This window comes from Oncorhynchus mykiss, chromosome 3 (genome assembly GCF_013265735.2).
Source record: "Oncorhynchus mykiss isolate Arlee chromosome 3, USDA_OmykA_1.1, whole genome shotgun sequence".
NCBI lineage: Eukaryota > Metazoa > Chordata > Actinopteri > Salmoniformes > Salmonidae > Oncorhynchus > Oncorhynchus mykiss.
Genome location: NC_048567.1, coordinates 4,534,752 through 4,555,176, shown reverse-complemented (window position 1 = coordinate 4,555,176; position 20,425 = coordinate 4,534,752). Strand labels below are relative to the sequence as shown.

At 45.5% G+C, this 20,425-nt stretch overlaps 1 protein-coding gene across 1 annotated transcript; it reads left to right on the top strand.

Moving 5' to 3' along the window:
• The first annotated feature begins 1,782 nt into the window (after positions 1–1,782).
• Positions 1,783–19,694, top strand: LOC118944829 (E3 ubiquitin-protein ligase TRIM71-like). The gene is made up of 4 exons (XM_036966268.1): positions 1,783–3,584; positions 12,967–13,134; positions 16,357–16,491; positions 16,643–19,694. Exons 1-4 carry the CDS (start codon positions 2,856–2,858, stop codon positions 18,092–18,094), a joined length of 2,484 nt encoding a protein of 827 aa, XP_036822163.1. The 5' UTR covers positions 1,783–2,855; the 3' UTR covers positions 18,095–19,694.
• Positions 19,695–20,425: the final 731 nt, after the last annotated feature.

Below are 20,425 nucleotides of genomic sequence, written 5' to 3'. Positions count from 1 at the left end.
GGAACCCCCTCTGAGTTTGAGTGTTGCCATTAAAGCCATAGAGGTCATGATGCTAAATCAGACTGTTTTGAAACAGGAAAGCCTTTAATGATTTATACCTGAGCTCCCACTGTTGTTACCATACCTCCCTGATCTAACATAGTCTGGGTACCAGTCTTTAGAACTAACATTCCACTCCTTCCCACTCGTCTTTGGCAAATGACAAGAGTGGTAAGGAATCGAATGTTATTACTGAACAGAGACAACAACCAGGCTAGCTCTAACGCACTGTTATTACCATACTGCTCCTGCTCTGATGCGTTTTCTCAGACCTGGGAGGGGGGCGTTCACTATCAATTACCCCATTGGATCATGACAAGAGGTGGCGACCTGACCAGCGTTTGGCCCTCTTGTGACTGTGGTAAAGGTTTTAATCAAGTGCAATAAAGTTGGCCATTATTCTGTAAAATAACAAGGGCCATCAATATCTTGAATGTCAAATGAAAAGTAATGGGAAGACAAACATGCTACCTTTCCTGTTATTTAGGTTGCTGGGACAATAACTTGAATGTCCCTGGCTACTTCAAAGTAGATCATATTTCTAGTTGTGAACTGAATGTTTCTGATCACTCTACTCTCTTTCCCAGCGTCATCTCGCTTCCTTTAGTAACCAGAAAATACATCCTGGCATTATGATCATAACATTCAGTTCAGAGCCAGAAATATGATCTACTTTGAAGTAGCCAGGGACATTGAAGTTATTGTCCCAGCAACCTAAATAACAGGAAAGGTAGCATGTTTATCCACCCGTGACTTTTGATTTGACATTCAGATATTGATTGGGGCTTGGTAGAGTATTACTGGTGTTCATGTGATTCCCATGTTTTATGTCTCCGAGTCTTTCACAGATTTCATTTCCCAAGTTTAATATGACTCAGGGAGGGGAGACATGCACGTTAGAAGTCGACGCCGTGCCTACCCCGGCCATCAACACAAGTGCTGTGGAACTGTCCTCTTAGTGTAATGGTTAAGATTGGTTGGTTCCTCCCGTTGGAGACTCGGGTTCAGATCTCGTCTGGTTAGACGGACAACCAAGTTGTCTTTGGCCATTTCCAACACTGACGCTTCTTGACTCTTTCTTTCCATAGTGCCCCAGGTCTAGTAGCCTCTTGGGTTTTTCCTCTGAGCAGGATTGGGCGGGGCCAGCTCCTTATCCAGGACTGGATAATGGGGTCAGAGCTCTGTCACCCAGGCTGGCATCCCACTGCTTATTTTGGACTGCCAACATGTAAAGGATAAACCTCACTGGGGTTCTCCTGTCCTGGTTACTGTCTGTGTGTGTGAGATATTCCTGGAGACTGAACCCAAAGCACAACATCAATGGCATGGCCTTCACAGAGGCATGCGTGAGTAAGCATTGCTTGTCCGTCTGAGACAGGGTGAATGGATACGATCATGATCAGTAATTTATTTGTTCACATTCAAAGTGGGCATTAGAGTTGTTTAAATAAAACGTTAGCATTAGGCTACTTACTGCAGTTTAAATACAAATTATTGCGTTTTTAGTTGTTTTAAATACACAAGCCAGAGAGAAAGTTTGATTTAGTTTGCCTGGTACCATGGAACCAATGGAATCGTCTCAAAAGTGTCAAATGAAATTAAAGCCAGTCTATAATTTTTTCCAGGAAATTAAACTATTTAAATAGATCCCTTGTTTTTGCACAGCTGCTGTTTGAGGTCTACGCCACGACATATTGCATACTATATTGTAACATTTCCAATTAAAATGTTACTGTTAAAATGGCATGAATAGGGAGACGCTAGTATGTAACTGCCCAGCCAAGTCCCCTTCCGTGTGATGAAACGGAAGTATGCTCACGGCTGTAGGATTAGAGACATTCAGGGCATTTTCGAGAAACTCACGTCCTGCAGTTAACATGGCACATCATACACATATATAGTAAAACCGTCGTTGTACCTCTTGATATGTGGTTCAGTTTAACATGCGTAAAACGCGTGCACAAGCGCAAATGAACACAATTCCATGGAACGCTTCATTGCACGGAACGAATGGATTCATTCTGCGCTGGCTGATGGTCAAGGAAAGCCAGGGGAAAACGCTGGACATTTGATCTCAAGAAAGTGCAGCCTTTTATGAAGCACAACGAATGCATCACAGAGAGCATTTCGTTCAGAGAAGGTATCATAGAGTAACAAATCCTTTTTGGGAGACTGTTCAGCAACTGTTTGGCTATTTGATCTTATGCGCGCAAGTATCGAGCTAACTTATTACATCAAATGGATTCATTATTTAATTGCCTTCAACAGTCTCTGTTTGATGCGCATGGTTGGTTACATTTGAAAGAGTTGTGATGGTGGATTAGAATAATTGGGCGGACACTTACTGTTAACACGTTTGTGCGTAAATGAACAGAGGAATTGATAACGAAAACCGGCAGTGGCCCTTCTCTGTGCTTGGGGAGAATTCGGGTGGGGGACACGCAGCCGATTTCATGTTTGCCACAATATTGGTTTATTCCCCGCAGCATTGACGTAAACAAGAACATACAACTCTGTAATATTAAGTTATAATTACTCTCACATTTCAATACGCAAAACACGTAAAATGTGAATTATGTATGCAAATAAGGAAGACCCGAAGTTGTTTCTATTTCAAAGAGCTTTCATTGACGTTGACTGCCATTCCAATTTCCTTCAAACGCACGTCCTTCACCGGCAGACCTATTTAATCAGTTACACATTTTATTTGGTGTCAGTGAGTGGATACCAATTTTGCACAATAGGAGCAACATTTAATAGAACCATTTAATCTAGTCTATCGTCATTGCATCTATTTACAAAGGCAACCGTAGGCTATGTCTAAATGCCGGTTTAAATACCCCTATTCCAAAGCAGTCGTGCAAATGGCTTCATTCCCTGACTCCGACTTGACGACATGCCCCCTATGCAAACAACTGTGCTGCTCCTCTGCTCCACTCTCCTCCAACTCTTCTACCTCCTCGTCCTCGTCTCATACCTCAACTAGCTCATCTACCTCATCCTCCAGAAGGCTCCACGTCCTCCCATGCCTCCATGCCTTTTGCAGGCAGTGTCTGGAGGGCCAGCGGAACCCCGAAGACCCCTTGAAACTCCGGTGCCCGACTTGTGACCTAAAGGTTCTAATGCCCGTATCAGGAGTAGATGCCTTGCCCTCCTCAAACTTTTTATTTAAGAACATGTTGGATGCCGTGGTAAATTTGTCTGAGGAGCAAATCAACAACACTGTTAGCAGCAGGGGCAACAACTTGTCTCACAGACACAGCAGAGAGCCCCTGTGCAGCTCTTGCAACGAGGGCAATCCCGCTACCTCTCACTGCCGAGACTGCCAGGAGTACCTTTGTAACAACTGTGTATGGGCACACCAGAGGGTCCGGCTTACCAAAGACCATTTCATTGATAGACTAGTGGAGAGTCTGTTTCACCAACACCTGGGGAACCGAACCAACAACTCTAACAACACAGCTACTGCCACTCTGAGCCGGTCCTCCTTCCAGTCGAGCTACTCTCTGCTGCCTGTCTTTCAGGACAGAGAGCATGACAATGCGGTAAGTTTCTCCATCTAACAGCAGTAATGTTGTTTAATATCATCATGAGATAGCCCCCATCCTCCCATATCCTCGGTCTGACCCACCACCTATTCAAAGCCTAATGTGGGTTTGGGTGTTATTGGACACCTCTTCAAAGCCTAACGTGGGTTTGGGTGTTATTGGACAAACTCAAATGGGATCTACCATTTGGGCTTGACATTCCATAGCAATATCACAGTCTCATAACACCAATTTCTCAGTCTCATAATACCAAAGTCATGGATAAATAATATATGATATAAATGTACATTTGGAGAGTAGTTGGAGCAGTGTCTCTGCTGGGGTGTACTTGGACTAAGCAGCAGTGCAGTCCCTCACTCCTGTCCATTGTCTAACGTCACTAGGTGCCATTCTAACGTCAGTAGGCATCATTCTGACGTCACTACTAGGTGTCATTCTGACGTCACTACTGGGCGTCATTCTGACGTCACTACTGGGCGTCATTCTGACGTCACTACTAGGTGCCATTCTGACGTCACTACTAGGTGCCATTCTGACGTCACTACTAGGTGTCATTCTGACGTCACTACTGGGCGTCATTCTGACGTCACTACTGGGCGTCATTCTGACGTCACTACTAGGTGTCATTCTGACGTCACTACTAGGTGTCATTCTGACGTCACTACAAGGTGTCATTCTGACGTCACTACAAGGTGTCATTCTGACGTCACTACAAGGTGTCATTCTGACGTCACTACAAGGTGTCATTCTGACGTCACTACTAGGTGCCATTCTGACGTCACTACTAGGTGCCATTCTGACGTCACTACTAGGTGCCATTCTGAGGTCACTACTAGGTGCCATTCTGACACAGTTGCCAGGAGCCAGTGCAGACGTGAGACAATACACTCCTGTCCTGACTCCGGTGCAGATAGTGTGGTGTAGGAGTGCCTGATCCCAATAGAGAAACATACAGGAAGACTTTACTGAGTGGAAGGCCAGTCGGAATGTCGTGACGTTAGCCTTCAGCAGAGCAGTCCTCTGGGAGACATGTTGAGGATGGGACTACACACACATTCTCTCTGTATTCCCACACCCCCACACACACACTTTATGTTTGTTCTACCCATTCACCCTCTTGTCTACTAATTCTCTCTACAGTCTCTGGTGAGAACGTTGAATGTTACAGAGAACACTGTAACACCAGCTCAGTGAGATGGTTGAACATTCCTGCCTTGTAGTGGGGCAAAGCCAAAGAAATCCAGCATCTGAATAGCCATGACAACAAATAGGTTAGGTTAAAGTTAGCCACCTCAGACATAGTGTGCACTACTTTTGACCAGTGCCATAGTGTGGACATAGTTTTGGTTAGATTTGTATTTATTTTTCCTGCCAGCCGTTTGACTAGAAACTCAACTCACTACGATACCTTATGTAACTTATTGTCTAAAAAACAGTTTCCCTTTGCTAGTTGTGAATGGCCTTTGGTCAGAACTAGTAGGAGGTCCATATCCATTCAATGTTTAAGCTGAGAGAATGTTGTGCTCTCTCTCTGTCTCTGTCTCTCTCTGTCTCTGTCTCTCTCTGTCTCTGTCTCTGTCTCTCTCTGTCTCTCTCTGTCTCTCTCTGTCTGTCTCTCTGTCTCTCTGTCTCTCTGTCTCTCTCTCTCTCCTCTCTCTCTGTCTCTCTGTCTCTCTCTCTCTCTCTCTCTCTGTCTCTCTCTCTCTCTCTCTCTCTCTGTCTCTCTCTCTCTGTCTCTCTCTCTGTGTCTGTCTCTGTCTGTCTCTGTCTGTCTCTCTGTCTCTCTCTGTCTCTCTCTGTCTCTCTCTGTCTCTCTCTGTCTCTCTCTGTCTCTCTCTCTCCTGTCTCTGTCTCTCTCTCTCTGTCTCTCTCTGTCTCTCTCTCTCTCTGTGTTGACTTTGATTCCAACAGAAGGTCACAGGGTGGAAGGGACGGAAGCCCGTCACTGCATTGTTGCTGTTGTCTGTTTTCTCCCTCAGGCTTGGGGTCAGGGGTTACGAGGGCGTGGCCACACTGGTTGCCATGTGGTGACGGTGTAGAACGTTCAGTAAAGACTCACCTAACCCAAACCTTTTTGTAGATTACATTAGGATAGGAAGACTTGATTATTCTATAATGAGGAAATTTGAAAGTTGCTGGTATGTTTAGGCCTTAAGTCATTTGGATAGCCAACCTAGTTTGCTGTGCAGCTTAATGACATTTTAGAGGAATGCATCTAACTCATCCTCTAATCAACAGGACAATAAGAGGTTAGTGGTTAGAAGAGAAGTCTTTTGCGTGATGACACTCCCATCCTGTCACTAACCAGTTTAGTCTGTCTGTAACTCTCATCTAATGTCAGGACGATCTGATGAGACACTGCTACAGGCTATAGGTTCATGTGTTTTCAGATATTGTCTCAGTCACTAACCAGTTTAGTCTCTGTCTGTAACGCATCTAATGTCACGACGATCTGATGAGACACTGCTACAGGCTATAGGTTCATGTGTTTTCAGATATTGTCTCAGTCACTAACCAGTTTAGTCTCTGTCTGTAACTCATCTAATGTCACGACGATCTGATGAGACACTGCTACAGGCTATAGGTTCATGCGTTTTCAGATATTGTCTCAGTCACTGAAATAAAAGCCACTGTTGCCGTTATTGACAACACTGACAGCTATGAACATTCAGTCAATGATTCCACAGTACATTAGACAGTTAACTGGGGGGGAGGCCCGTCTCTCATTGACTACACTGACAGCTATGAACATTCAGTCAATGATTCCACAGTACATTAGACAGTTAACTGGGGGGGGGAGGCCCGTCTCTCATTGACTACACTGACAGCTATGAACATTCAGTCAATGATTCCACAGTACATTAGACAGTTAACTGGGGGGGAGGCCCGTCTCTCATTGACTACACTGACAGCTATGAACATTCAGTCAATGATTCCACAGTACATTAGACAGTTAACTGGGGGGGAGGCCCGTCTCTCATTGACTACACTGACAGCTATGAACATTCAGTCAATGATTCCACAGTACATTAGACAGTTAACTGAGGGGGGGAGGCCCGTCTCTCATTGACTACACTGACAGCTATGAACATTCAGTCAATGATTCCACAGTACATTAGACAGTTAACTGGGGGGGAGGCCCGTCTCTCATTGACTACACTGACAGCTATGAACATTCAGTCAATGATTCCACAGTACATTAGACAGTTAACTGTGGGGGGGGGGGGGGGGTCCGTCTCTCATTGACTACACAGGGGGCTGCTGAGGGGAGAACGGCTCATAATAATGGCTAGAATGGAAGAGTGTCGAACACAAGGAAACCATGGGTCTGATGTGGTTTATACCATTCCATGTATTCCTTTCTAGCCATTACTATGAGCCTGTCCTCCCCAATTAAGGTGCCAGCTGCCGCCTGTGATTGGCTACCATCGCTCCTACCAGTGCAGTGAACTCGTGAGGAATCTTGTCTGGTTTGTAATTCTGTCTAGCTGGGGATCTCCTCTGTGAACCAACCTCAGTCACTATTTTATTATTCTGTTTCAGTTCTTCTTCCTCTTCCTCCCTGTGCCTCTCCTTTTCAGTTTTAACCCATTTCATGTGAGAGAGGGAGCCCCTCCCGGTGCTTTGATATTGAAAACTATTGAAAACTGCCCTGGCCCAGCCCCAGTTTATCCCCGGCCCAGCTTAGGACCTAACCAGAGAGAGAGGGGTTCCTTTCCTCCTATGGTAGGACCAGACCTTCATCAGGAATGTGGAACGGTCTTCATTAGGGCTGAGGAGGGAGGCCTGACTGGCAGTATTACTAATAGACCTCTTATGTAACAGAATTAGAAGCCAGACAGAAGAACTGGGGATCTGTTGTTTTATTCCCATGGAAAGTTCTCTCTCTAATGTAGCTCTATTCCTGCTAGTTCAGCTGGTTCTGAAGGTGGATGAACATTGCAGATGTTGTCCATATTGATTAGTTCTAGACCAAATCTTTAATACACGTTAAAGTTCTACTGTAGGCTACACATTAACAACCATTGCATTGGCAGGACTCAGGTCTTTTCATGAAAGGAATTGTACATCTTTTCTCCCCGTGACTGTAAATCTCTGTGTTGAAGAGACTTTGAAAATAGTTTTAACTTGACAGAGTGGACGTTTGGTTTCCCTGCTGGTCCTACAAGGCGTCAGACATCAGATATTGCATTAACAATGGGGCCCAGCCTTCTCATTGGGAATATCAAAACAATGTCTAGCCAAAATAACTCTGTTTATGCGTCCCTAATGGCACCCTATGCCCTAGATAGTGCACTACTTTTGACCTGCCCCCTAAGGTAAAGTAGTGCACTATGAAGGGAATAGGGTGCCATTTGGAACGTTGGCTCTGTGTTGCCATAAAGCAGGCAGCACGGCTGGCGAGTCAGTGGAACATATGTCTGAACATTTAATGCTGTTGTATGAAGAAGACAGATGGAGCAGTCAGTCCAGTCCAGGGACATAAAGAAAGCAGTTGGAACGGTCTGCAGATTGTGTTTCTGATGAACAGTGGGAAGTAGAAGGGTGATTCACTCAGTGTGGGTCACGTTTCTTCTTCTGCTGAGTGTACATTTTAGTACAGATGGAATATCACCATTGTAGGAAACAGAATGGGTGTACACACAGTCACAGCTGTGTGGAAGTGTTGGACACATCGATCAGTGTAGAGCTAGAGCTTGTCAAAGAGAGATGTGTCCATGACACTTCCCTTTAGTTGTGTAGTTCCTTCACTCTACCATTAACCAGGGGGCTCATATGGGGGTGGGGGGGGGGGGGGGGGGGGGGGGTGTAAGTTAGTCTCCCCCCCCCCCACACACGCACAGCTCACATGGAAGCGCTTTCATAATTTTATATACAAGAAATGTCTGGCATGGCATCAAAGCAGCTCTTTCTCTGGGATGGGATGGAAGCCCTATTCCTAGACAGCGAGGGGCTCCGAAACGTCTCATGTGTTCTGGCTCATGGTCAGTCCATAAGGAGGCACAGTTCTTTTATTAGGGTTCTGAAATTCTGGGAACTTCCCCAAAAACTTTTCCAGAAATCCTGGTTGGAAGATCACTGGAATCGGGAGGGAATAAGCAGGAAATATAGGAACGCTCCAAACAGGAATGTAGAAAAACATGTGAGTTTCGGTAAAGTTACAGGAATTTAGCAACCCTAGTGTATCAGAACTGGAGGTCATCTACACACAGAACAACTTGGTGTATTGCTTGTAGTGTTCTATTGTAGAGGCTGAGCCATAGAGATCAAGTCCTGCATGTTACTGGAAGAACACCCAAACCAACAAACAAATCAAATCCAGTTTTATTTGTCACATGCACATGGTCAGCAGATGTTAATGCGAGTGTAGCGAAATGTTTGTGCTTCTAGTTCTGACCATGCAGTAATATCTAACAAGTAATCTAACAATTTCACAACTACCTTATACACACACAAGTGTAAAGGAATGAGTAAGAATATGTATATAAAAATATATGGATGAGCGATGGCCGAACGGCATAGACAAGATGCAGTAGATGGTATAGAGTACAGTATATAACAATGAGATGAGTAATGTAGGGTATGTAAACATTATTTAAAGTGGCATTGTTTAAAGTGACTAGTGATACATTTATTACATCCAATTTTTAATTATTAAAGTGGCTAGAGATGAGTCAGTATGTTGGCAGCAGCCACTCAATGTTAGTGGTGGCTGTTTAACAGTCTGATGGCCTTGAGATAGAAGCTCTTTTTCAGTCTCTCAGTCCCTGCTTTGATGCACCTGTACTGACCTCGCCTTCTGGATGATAGCGGGGTGAACAGGCAGTGGCTCGGGTGGTTGTTGTCCTTGATGATCTTTTTGGCCTTCCTGTGACATCGGGTGGTGTAGGTGTCCTGGAGGGCAGGTAGTTTGCCCCCAGTGATGCGTTGTGCAGACCTCACTACCCTTTGGAGAGACTTATGGTTGTGGGCGGAGCAGTTGCCGTACCAGGCGGTGATACAGCCCGACAGGATGCTCTCAATTGTGCATCTGTAGAAGTTTGAGTGTTTTTGGTGACGAGCTGAATTTCTTCAGCCTCCTGAGGTTGAAGAGGCGCTGCTGCTCCTTCTTCACAACGCTGTCTGTGTGGATGGACCATTTTAGTTTGTCCGTGATGTGTACACCGAGGAACTTAAAACTTAACACCTTTTCCACTACTGTCCCGTCGATGTGGATAGGGGGCTGCTCCCTCTGCTGTTTCCTGAAGTCCACAGTCATCTCCTTTGTTTTGTTGACTTTGAGTGTGAGGTTATTTTCCTGACACCACACTCCGAGGGCCCTCACCTCCTCCCTGTAGGCCGTCTCGTCGTTGTTGGTAATCAAGCCTACCACTGTAGTGTCCTCTGCAAACTTGATGATTGAGTTGGAGGCGTGCATGGCCACGCAGTCATGGGTGAACAGGGAGGACAGGAGAGGGCTGAGAACGCACCCTTGTGGTGCCCCAGTGTTGAGGATCAGCGGGGTGGAGATGTTTCCTACCCTCACCACCTGGGTGCAGCCCGTCAGGAAGTCCAGGACCCAGTTGCACAGGGTGGGGTCGAAACCCAAGGTCTTGAGCTTAATGACGAGTTTGGAGGGTACTATGGTGTTAAATGCTGAGCTGCAGTCCTTAAATGGGTATACCTCTTGTCCAGATGGGTTAGGGCAGTGTGATTGCGCACTGCTGGACAGAGCGGTACGCACTCAGTCATGGTGCTCTCTGTCTCTCTCTCTCTCTCTCTCAGCTGATATTGTCACCCTATTTGTCTTGATATGGTGGTCTTGCACACTGTTTTCAGCCTGGCTGTGTGTGTGTGTATAGCGCTGTGCGCGTGTGACTTCTGGGAAACCGGATTAGCACGGACAGGGCACCCTCGGGTTGTGTTGATCTGCATGCTCCATGTTCCCTGTGTGTTTTACATCACCCCTGTGTGGGAATTCTGGGATGTTGCATTATTCTGTCCCTCGTTACACTTCCAGTAGATCTACAGGCTAGCGAGGAAGCAACAACTTAGTTGAATTTACTGTCTGAGATTCTGATGAATCATAATTCTAGATGTTTTCTGATTTGGATGTGTTATGAAGTCCACCATCCCAGGGAATGGTTCCATTGTCCCCTTTTTTCACTTCAGACACATGAAATAACATGGACGTGATAACAGCTCTCCTGTTCCACAGAAGTCCAAGTGCATCCTGACTTTGGCCACTTCTGTTGGCAGTTTGGTGTTTAAAGGCCCCTCTATTCCTCCCCCTCCCTCTGTGATGCTGATAGATACAGGATCACAACCTCTGGTACGATAACACAACACTAGGACTGTAACGGTCACGGGAATTTTGGATGACTGTAATTGGCCAGCCAAATGACTGCGGTCACCGTAATAACCGTTTTGAATAACAAACTTATTATTTTGGCTGCCATCTTTCTCCTCTGCTGCTCTGATCTGGGGGCTAAAGACATCAGCATACTTCAGTTGGGCTGGCTGCTAGCCCAAACCCAATGAGTGTACTCGCAAACTCCTTTAAAAGACCTTCGCTTGAAAAACGTGAAAAAAACGTCAATATTACCGTTTGTTGATTTGAGACCCCGTAGCCAGTATAAACTTCATCAAAATAGTCCCAATTAATTGAAGATAACCCAAGATACCCGTCATTAATTTAGACATTTTTATGTTTGCTGCAGCATGACAAAATGTGTGGCCAAACAGCTGAAAAAAAACCTTACCAAAGTCCTAAACGTGGTGTTGAGGGCTGTGTTAGATGTGTTAGTCAGCACTGATGGTTGGCCTTTGTTGTGGGGAACAGAAAGCACCTCCGAACTCCTTCATTTGGTCATTTCATTGAGAGGAATCCGCCTCAGTGATTACTGTCGGATAGATCCGTTGACATTTTCAAATGGCTCACTGGGAAGAGGGAAGGGGCCAATGGGTGAGCTATGTACCCCGACCCATGCTGAGTGATCCATCATTTAATTTAAGGGCTTTGTGGTGCTGAGTGGACTAAACACACACACACTCTCGTACTGAATCTTCAGAACTAACTCTAGAGCATCCAGTCTAAATGAACTCTCATTGTGAAAACTCTCTGACAACTTCACCTCTGCGTTAAACCTTAGTATCGTCAGAGTATGTCCCCACACCAGCACCAAATGATATTATGACTGTTGCTATAGAGACATGTACTAGCTAAGTACTACACAGTGCTTGAATGGATTTCTGGATACGTGCCACACATACATACATTTTAGTGGTAATACATAGGAACACATCTAAGATAAACATCTTTAGGGGCTCTGTATTGTAAATATTGATGTTCTTGGCAACAGACCAATGTAATTGTTTATTGGCCTCCTTTCTCTATACAATGTAGTGATTGGCCTGCATCACTCACCCTGCTTTCTCCATCCTATCCTGTACGCTCTGCCTTTTCACTCCTGCAGTGATGGGAAAAGTAGCCAATCGTCATACTTGAGTAAAGGTATCTTAATAGAAAATGACTCAGGTGAAAGTCACCCAGTAAAATACTACGTGAGAAAGCCAAAGTATTTTGTTTCAATATACTTAAGTATCAAAAGTAAAAGTGTAAATCATTTCAAATTCCTTATATTAAGAAAACCATGGATGTTCTCTTGATAAGTGCGTGAATTGGACCATTTCCCTTTCCTGCTAAGCATTCTTAATGTAATGAGTACTTTTGGATGTCAGGGAAACTGTATAGAGTAAAATGTACATTATTTTCTTTAGGAATGTAGTGAAGAAAAAGTTGTCAAAAATAAAGTATAGATACAAAATAAAAATACCTATTGTAGTATTTTAAAGTATTTTTACTTAAGTACTTCACACCACTGTACTCCTGCTTCCTCTCTTCCATTCTTTCTTACCCTTGTTTCTTCTTTCATTCTACTCTGCTTTAGACAGGACTGTGTCCAAAACACTGAGTATGTGATGCCGTACAGTACATCATTGTGCAGATCGAGGCAGAGCCACAGCTTAATGTCATTGTTACTATTATTAAATCGTCAGGACCCGAGTCAACATGTTAGATACTGTACAGAATGTAACAATAGAACTGGCTGCGGTTGGTTGTTGCTGAATGTGAGAGGATAGATGTTCTGTTGCTGACTGTCTGCTTCTGTGCCTGTCCCTCTGCAGGTTCTGTTGCTGACTGTCTGCTTCTGTGCTTGTCCCTCTGCAGGTTCTGTTGATGACTGTCGGCTTCTGTGCCTGTCCCTCTGCAGGTTCTGTTGCTGACTGTCTGCTTCTGTGCCTGTCCCTCTGCAGGTTCTGTTGCTGTCTGCTTCTGTGCCTGTCCCTCTGCAGGTTCTGTTGCTGACTGTCTGCTTCTGTGCCTGTCCCTCTGCAGGTTCTGCATTTCTTCTGTGATACGTGCTCCGTGCCTGTCTGTAGGGAGGCCAGTGTGGGTTGTCACTCAGGCCACAGCCTCCTCTACCTCCAGGATTCCTTGCAGGACTCCAGGACCCTCACCATCCAGCTGCTGGCAGACGCCCAGCGGGGCAGGCACGCTGTACAGGTGGGTACTGGGATGCAGGGCAGGCACGCTGTATAGGTGGGTACTGGGATGCAGAGGGGACTCTACGTAGATCTATAGGGGGATATACAGAGGGGACTCTACGTAGATCTATAGGGGGATATACAGAGGGGACTCTACGTAGATCTATAGGGGGATATACAGAGGGGACTCTACATAGATCTATAGGGGGTTATACAGCGTGGACTCTACGTTGGTGTGTGTGTGACGACCACTAGTCAGCTCTGACAGTTTGTAATCAGAGACTTGACGCCATCAGGAGCAGAATGGATCATTAGTGTCCTCTATCACTCCAGCCTCACATGGCCCGGAGAATGGAAGTGGGAGAGAGGGAGGGAGAGCGGGCGAGAGAGAGGCCATAGTGCCCATTTATAGCCCCTCTAATACTATGGATGTGTCCCAAATGGAACCATGTTCCCTACATAGCGTTCTACTTTTGACCAGAGCCCTATGAAGGGAATAGGGTGTCTGCCCCATGAAGGGAATAGGGTGTCTGCCCCATGAAGGGAATAGGGTGTCTGCCCCATGAAGGGAATAGGGTGTCTGCCCCATGAAGGGAATAGGGTGTCTGCCCCATGAAGGGAATAGGGTGTCTGCCCCATGAAGGGAATAGGGTGTCTGCCCCATGAAGGGAATAGGGTGTCTGCCCCATGAAGGGAATAGGGTGTCACCTGGGATGCGGACAACCACTCAGAACATTAGGCCACTCCTTCTTAGTCGGCTGGCTGGGAGGTGGGTTGTCCTCCAGCTGTGAATAGAGAGTGAAGGGTGTTGGGAACGGGATGGCTTTGGGAGGACGGACACAATGGAGAGGAATTCTAGGAAGACGCTTCCTTCCCCCACCCTGTCCCCATACACCCCCCCCCCCCCCCCTCTCCCATTTCCCCCAAACCAACTCACTCACATGCCAATGAAATATGTATGCCCCTCCCCTTTCTCAAAACACAATAGAAAAACACACCTCCCCCTACCCCCTTCAGTTCTGTGACACTCAGTTGGTGTTTTGAGGCTCACTTAACTTGAAGACCTAATTCACCAAATGCTGCTAACTCAATCTAGGTTGAGTGTTTTTAGCTCCTGTGAAGAGGCTGTACTATGACAAGGACCAGCCTGATAATCCATGATCTCCTATGAAGAGATCTCATGGGCTGTGTCCCAAATGGCACCCTGTTCCCTATGGGCCCTGGTCAAAAATAGTGCACTACATAGACAATGGGTACAATTTGGGACACACATACTGTTCATGGGCTTGAATGGCACAAAGCCCGAGCTGTAGAACTGTCCTGAAAGGTAGAAGACCTTTGACCTAAAGGGTTACATTAAAACACCATAATCTCATTTGCCGCCTTTTTCTGCCCGTTCTGCCACCCCCTTAACCTCTGAACCAGGATTTGTTACCCCTATAGATGACGTCATTGGTGCTTTCTCTCTGATTGACACCACCACCCTACCCCTCATTCCATTGGTTGAGCTCAGTCCTGCCGGGACGCATCAGGTTATGGACGGTTGTCAGCTCCCACCTAGTGAGAAGTTAATTTAACCTTTTTGCCCTAGTCAGTCACACTTTATATCAAGGCCATTTAGCAGACATTTTTATCCCAAGAGACTTAGTCATGCTTGTATTCACTGTCCCTACAGTTAAAGGCCTGTCTGCTGATTAAGCATTTTGGTAGCAGATCTTAACACAGTCTTAACTTAACGCTCTGAGCTTTAGTTCCAACCCCTACATCCACCAGAGGTGCCTCTATAGGGGGACTTCATGATGAGGACCCACTACTGTCTGGAAAACAGCTGCTGTGTTGGCCTGGGGTCAACAGCCTCTCTCCAGCAGTGGTACTGGAGCCAGTCTGAGGTATTTAATTCACTCAACCAGCTGGCCTCATACTGAAAAGACTTTGAGAGGTCACTCATCAATTCCTCCACTGATATGGAGGGGAGGAGAGGAGAGCCGTTTACACCATAGTCTCATGATAACCAGTAGCTTGCTGGTCCCTGGTGCAAAAAGGTTGAGAAACACTGACCTCCTGCATCTGATAAGGAACAATGTTTCACTATTTAAAGGTCTTAACCTCTTGCCGCTCCGATCCCTTTAGAGGGATCATTTTCGTCTACATCCGGTGAATTGCAGAGCGCCAAATTCAAATTAAATTACAAAAAAATATTTCATTTTCATAAAATCACAAGTGCAATACACCAAAACATAGCTTAACTTGTTGTTAATCCAGCCGGCCTGTCAGATTTCAAAAAGTCTTTACGGTGAAAGCAAACCATGCGATTATGTGAGGACAGCTCTCAGCAGACAAAACATTACAAACAGCTAGCAGCAAAGTAGATTGGTCACGAAAGTCAGAAAAGCAATAAAATGAATCACTTACCTTTGATCTTCGTATGTTTGCACTCACGAGACTCCCAGTTACACAATAAATGTTAGTTTTGTTTGATAAAGATTCTCTTTATATCCAAAAACCTCCATTTGGTTGGCGTGTTATGTTCAGTAATCCACAGGCTCGTGCGGTCATGACGGGCAGACGAAAATTCCAAATAATATCCGTAAAGTTCATAGAAACATGTCAAATGTTTTTTTATAATCAATCCTCAGGTTGTTTTTACAATAAATAATAGCTAATATTTCAACCGGACAGTAGCCTTTTCAATAGAAGAGAGAAAGAAAAGGTTGCGCTCCTGGCGCGCATGCACAAATCTGAGGACATCTGGCTATCCACTGACGCAATGTGATCATTCTCTCTCATTTTTCAGAATAAAAGCCTGAAACTATGTCTAAAGACTGTTCACACCTTGTGGAAGCCATAGGGAAAGAATATGGTTGATATCCCTTTAAATGGAGGATAGGCTTGCAATGGAAAAGAGTAGTTTCAGAAAAACACTTCCTGGATGGATTTTCCTCAGATTTTCGCCTGCTATATCAGTTCTGTTATACTCACAGACAATATTTTGACCGTTTTGGAAAATTTAGAGTTTTCTATCCTAATCTGCCAATTATATGCATATTCTAGCTTCTGGGCCTGAGAAATAGGCAGTTTACTTTGGGCACGTTTTTCATCCAAACATCAAAATACTGCCCCCTAGCCTAAAGAGGTTTTAAACTGTCAGGACTTAACCTGTGAATAATGTGTCAATGTACCATTCAAAGGTCATGCTGCATTTTGTCCCCACTAAAGCAGTTTCTTAATGATTTACCTGCAGCTGAGCATTGAGAAAGCACAGGCCGTTGCTGAGCAGGTGGAACTGAAGGCCATGGTGGTCCAGTCAGAGGTCAAAGCCATCACACAGCGTTATAAGAAGGCCCTGGAGGAACGAGAGTGTGAACTACTGTGGAAAGTAAGTTGGTTTTCTGCTAAGTAGTATCATACTGTAGGACCTACAGTACATTTACACATTCCAGCAATGTTACAAAACCTGACAGGTGTAACTATCTTTTCTTTCTCCCTTCTGTCCCTTTCCCCTCTCCCTCCTTTTGCCCTCTCTAAAGGTTGAGAATATCCGTCAGGTGAAAGCCAAGTCCCTCTATCTCCAGTTAGAGAAGCTGCACCAGAACCTGACCAAGCTGGACAGCACCATCTCTACAGTAACCCAGGTCCTAGAGAAGGGCAGTAGTCTGGACCTGGTGCTGGCCAGAGAGAGCATGCTCCTCCAGATCACAGAGCTGAAGGCCCTCAGGGAGCTGTTACTGCCGCAGGATGATGATCGCATCCTGTTCACCACCCCCGACCAGACTTTGCTCCTCGCCATCCAGTCCCTAGGTCTGGTCAGCTCCGGGGCCTTCGCCCCCCTCACCAAGGCCCAGGGAGAGGGGCTTTGTCAGGGCTTGCAGGGTAAGCAGGCTTCCTTCACTGTGGTGGGGTATGATCATGATGGAGAGCTCAGGCTGTCTGGTGGGGACGGTGTGTCAGCTGTGGTGGTGGCGTCCGATGGTAACCTGCTAAACGCTGAGGTGACTGACCATCAGAATGGGTTGTACACGGTCAGCTACCTGCCCAAGGTAGAAGGAGAACATCTGGTGTCAGTCCTTATCTGCAACCAGCACATCGAAGGCAGCCCCTTTAAAGTGCTGGTCAAGTCTGGCCGTAGCTATGGAGGTATCCCCTTGCCGGTGGCCTCGTTCGGCAGGGAGGGGGACGGAGATGGGCAGCTGTGTCGCCCCTGGGGGGTGTGTGTGGACAAAGAGGGCTACATAATCGTAGCTGACCGAAGCAACAACAGGGTGCAGATCTTCAAGCCGTGCGGTTCCTTCCACCACAAGTTTGGTACGCTGGGCTCCAGACCAGGCCAGTTGGACCGACCAGCTGGGGTGGCCTGCGACAGCCAGAGGAGAATCATCGTCGCCGACAAGGATAACCACCGCATCCAGATCTTCACCTTTGAAGGCCGGTTCCTCCTCAAGTTCGGGGAGAAGGGAACCAAGACCGGTCAGTTCAGCTACCCCTGGGACGTGGCGGTCAGCTCGGAGGGAAAGATCCTCGTCTCAGACACCCGGAACCACCGCATCCAGCTCTTCAGGCAGGACGGCACCTTCCTCAACAAGTACGGCTTTGAGGGGGCTCTATGGAAACACTTGGACTCCCCCAGAGGCGTGGCCTTCACTCAGGAGGACCACCTGGTGGTGACAGACTTCAACAACCACCGTCTGCTGATCATCCGGTCGGACTGCCAGTCAGCCCGCTTCCTGGGATCAGAGGGAACTGGTAACGGTCAGTTCCTGCGGCCGCAGGGCGTAGCAGTGGACCAGGAGGACCGCATCGTGGTGGCTGACTCCCGGAACCACCGGATCCAGGTGTTTCAAACCAACGGTAATTTCTTATGCAAGTTGGGGACTCAGGGTAGCAGCTTTGGACAGATGGATCGCCCATCGGGTATAGCTGTTACTCCTGACGGAAGGATTGTTGCCGTGGACTTTGGAAACAACCGAATCATTATGTTCTAGGCTAGGCAGTTTGTCTGCTGGTTTGCAAAGAAAGAAACATTGAAGAGGAGATTTTGAAACACACCCAGCAGATGTAAATGTCTTTGTCAGCAAATGGAGACGGTAATATTGAAACTTGACCTTTTCTCTCAGCTTTACCTCTATTTTGAAAGAGCAAATCAAAGCAGTACATGAACCAATGCCAACAAGGGGTTATTGTCATAAGCTGACATTTTGAACCCTATAGTAGGCCTTCAGTGACAGTATCTGGCTCGATAGTTGTCTTTGCTCCTGATGTGTGTGTCAAAATCTCTGATTTTCTCAGGGAATTTCTTGCATTCTTGAAATGTTTCCACTGCATCATACCTACCTCATGTAGCTGTGTATGAATGTACTCCTTTATTATTTGATGCAGAGATTTTGCCAGTGGAGTTTTGATAAAGTAACTACCTCAATGCAAGAGAAAAGTATAGTTAACAAGAAGCAACATTTGGTTGATATTTGCACAGAAAGCGCTCACACATTTTCTCTAATTGTTACTGTTGACATAAAGCGTGTGAAATCCCAGAATGTAGCTGAGAACAATGTATTTCCTGTGTTACATACATGTGGAAACGTGGAGTCAGACATTTTTTATAAACTCAGCAACTGTTATTTTTCCATTTTGTTTTTAAATATGCCTCCATACCTCTGTAAAACCTTTTTTACCTCATGTCACAACCACATAGTACCTCAGAACTCCAGTGTCCTCAGGTCAATAGTATGCTGAGTCCCAAATGGCACCCTATTCCCTAAATAGTGCACTACTTTTGACCAGGGCCCATAGGGCACTGGTGCACTAAATAGCGAATAGGTTGTAATCTGAGACTCGTCCTGTAAAATGGATTCTCTCCACAAAATGGCTGCTGCCAGTTTGCTATAGGCAGGTTGAATATTTGATATCAGTGACCATTGTCAGTTCAGTCAGTCGTGTGATTTCAGCTTTAAGGGAAAAAACATTTAACAAGGAATTGACCATCTTGAATTGGGTGAATCATCAGAATTGTTATTTTCAGGGCATCTATGAAGAATTGTGACTTGAAACTACTGGCAATCATCATTGTTGTTAGATTAATTAATACATGCCAGGATTAATATATCCTAAGGCAACTAGTGCATTCGGCCACAACATAGTGAAGATTAGACACATTGGTGTGGGTTAACTTGGATTTAATCTCAACCGTGTCTGAACCCGAGTCTAAATCTATTTACTGATATCCATTTAGAAATCATTGAAATCTGTGTAGACTAACTTTCCTAAGAGTAGAGGGGTCTAAGAGTAGAGGGGTCTAAGAGTAGAGGGGTCTAAGAGTAGTGAAGTTTCATCCTGATATTTTTTGAAGAACAACCTTTCTGCACATGTTTGGTGGTTTAGATTGGCACCCTAATGACGCTACCATGTTCCTTTCTTTGTGACTGTTGTTTGAAAAGTCTATCGTTGCTTCTGGGCCTTGACTATGTTCCCTCAAAGAAAGTCATCCGTTTAGCTTTTTTTCCTTCAAAATAGAATGCGTCAATCATGGGAAACCGCAAGAATATTGTTTTATCCTGGTGGCAAATAAAATAATTTTAAAAAGTAAAACTGACCAGTAAATTTAAAAATGACAGCATTGATGTTGATCTCCATTGCCTCCATAGTATTTTCAATAGATATTCTCTGTAGTAACCCCTAGCTGCTTGTCAGTTGCCTGATGACCCACTCATGTAGCCTACAGATGGCTGAGTAACCAAAGCAAAAGGCTCCACATAAATAGAATTCCATCAGCTGCTGCTCCCACATTCACCCTGCTCTGAACTGTGATGGCAGTGAGTCTGTTGGTCACATTAGACGTTGTAATATCAGTCAGCACAGCAGTTCCTCTCTATTGTATGTACAATGTCTCTGTCTGAGAGAACATAACCAAACCAGGTCATTCATGGTTCCACAGTGGCTATTAACTACAGAACATCAAGATCCAGTAAAAATGCAAATGTTTAAAATTGAATTCATTTTTTTTCACCTGTAGCCTGCCCTGTTATAAACTAGCTGTTCATAGCTATTAATATTGTGCTTATAGCTTGAACTGTTAAAGTCCCACTCTCCTCCCTCTATGTCTCTGACTGTGTCTAATGGGCCAGTATTTCCTGTCTGTTGAGCCACATTGTCACAAGTGCTGGTTTACGAGGAGAGCTCGGTTCTTTTCCAAATGGCACACTAATCTCTATATAGTGCACTACTTTTGACCAGAGCTTTATGAGCCCTGGTCAATAGTAGTGCACTAAATAGGGACTAGGTTGCCATTTGGCACACTGCCCTCCTCTGTGAGTTGGTGA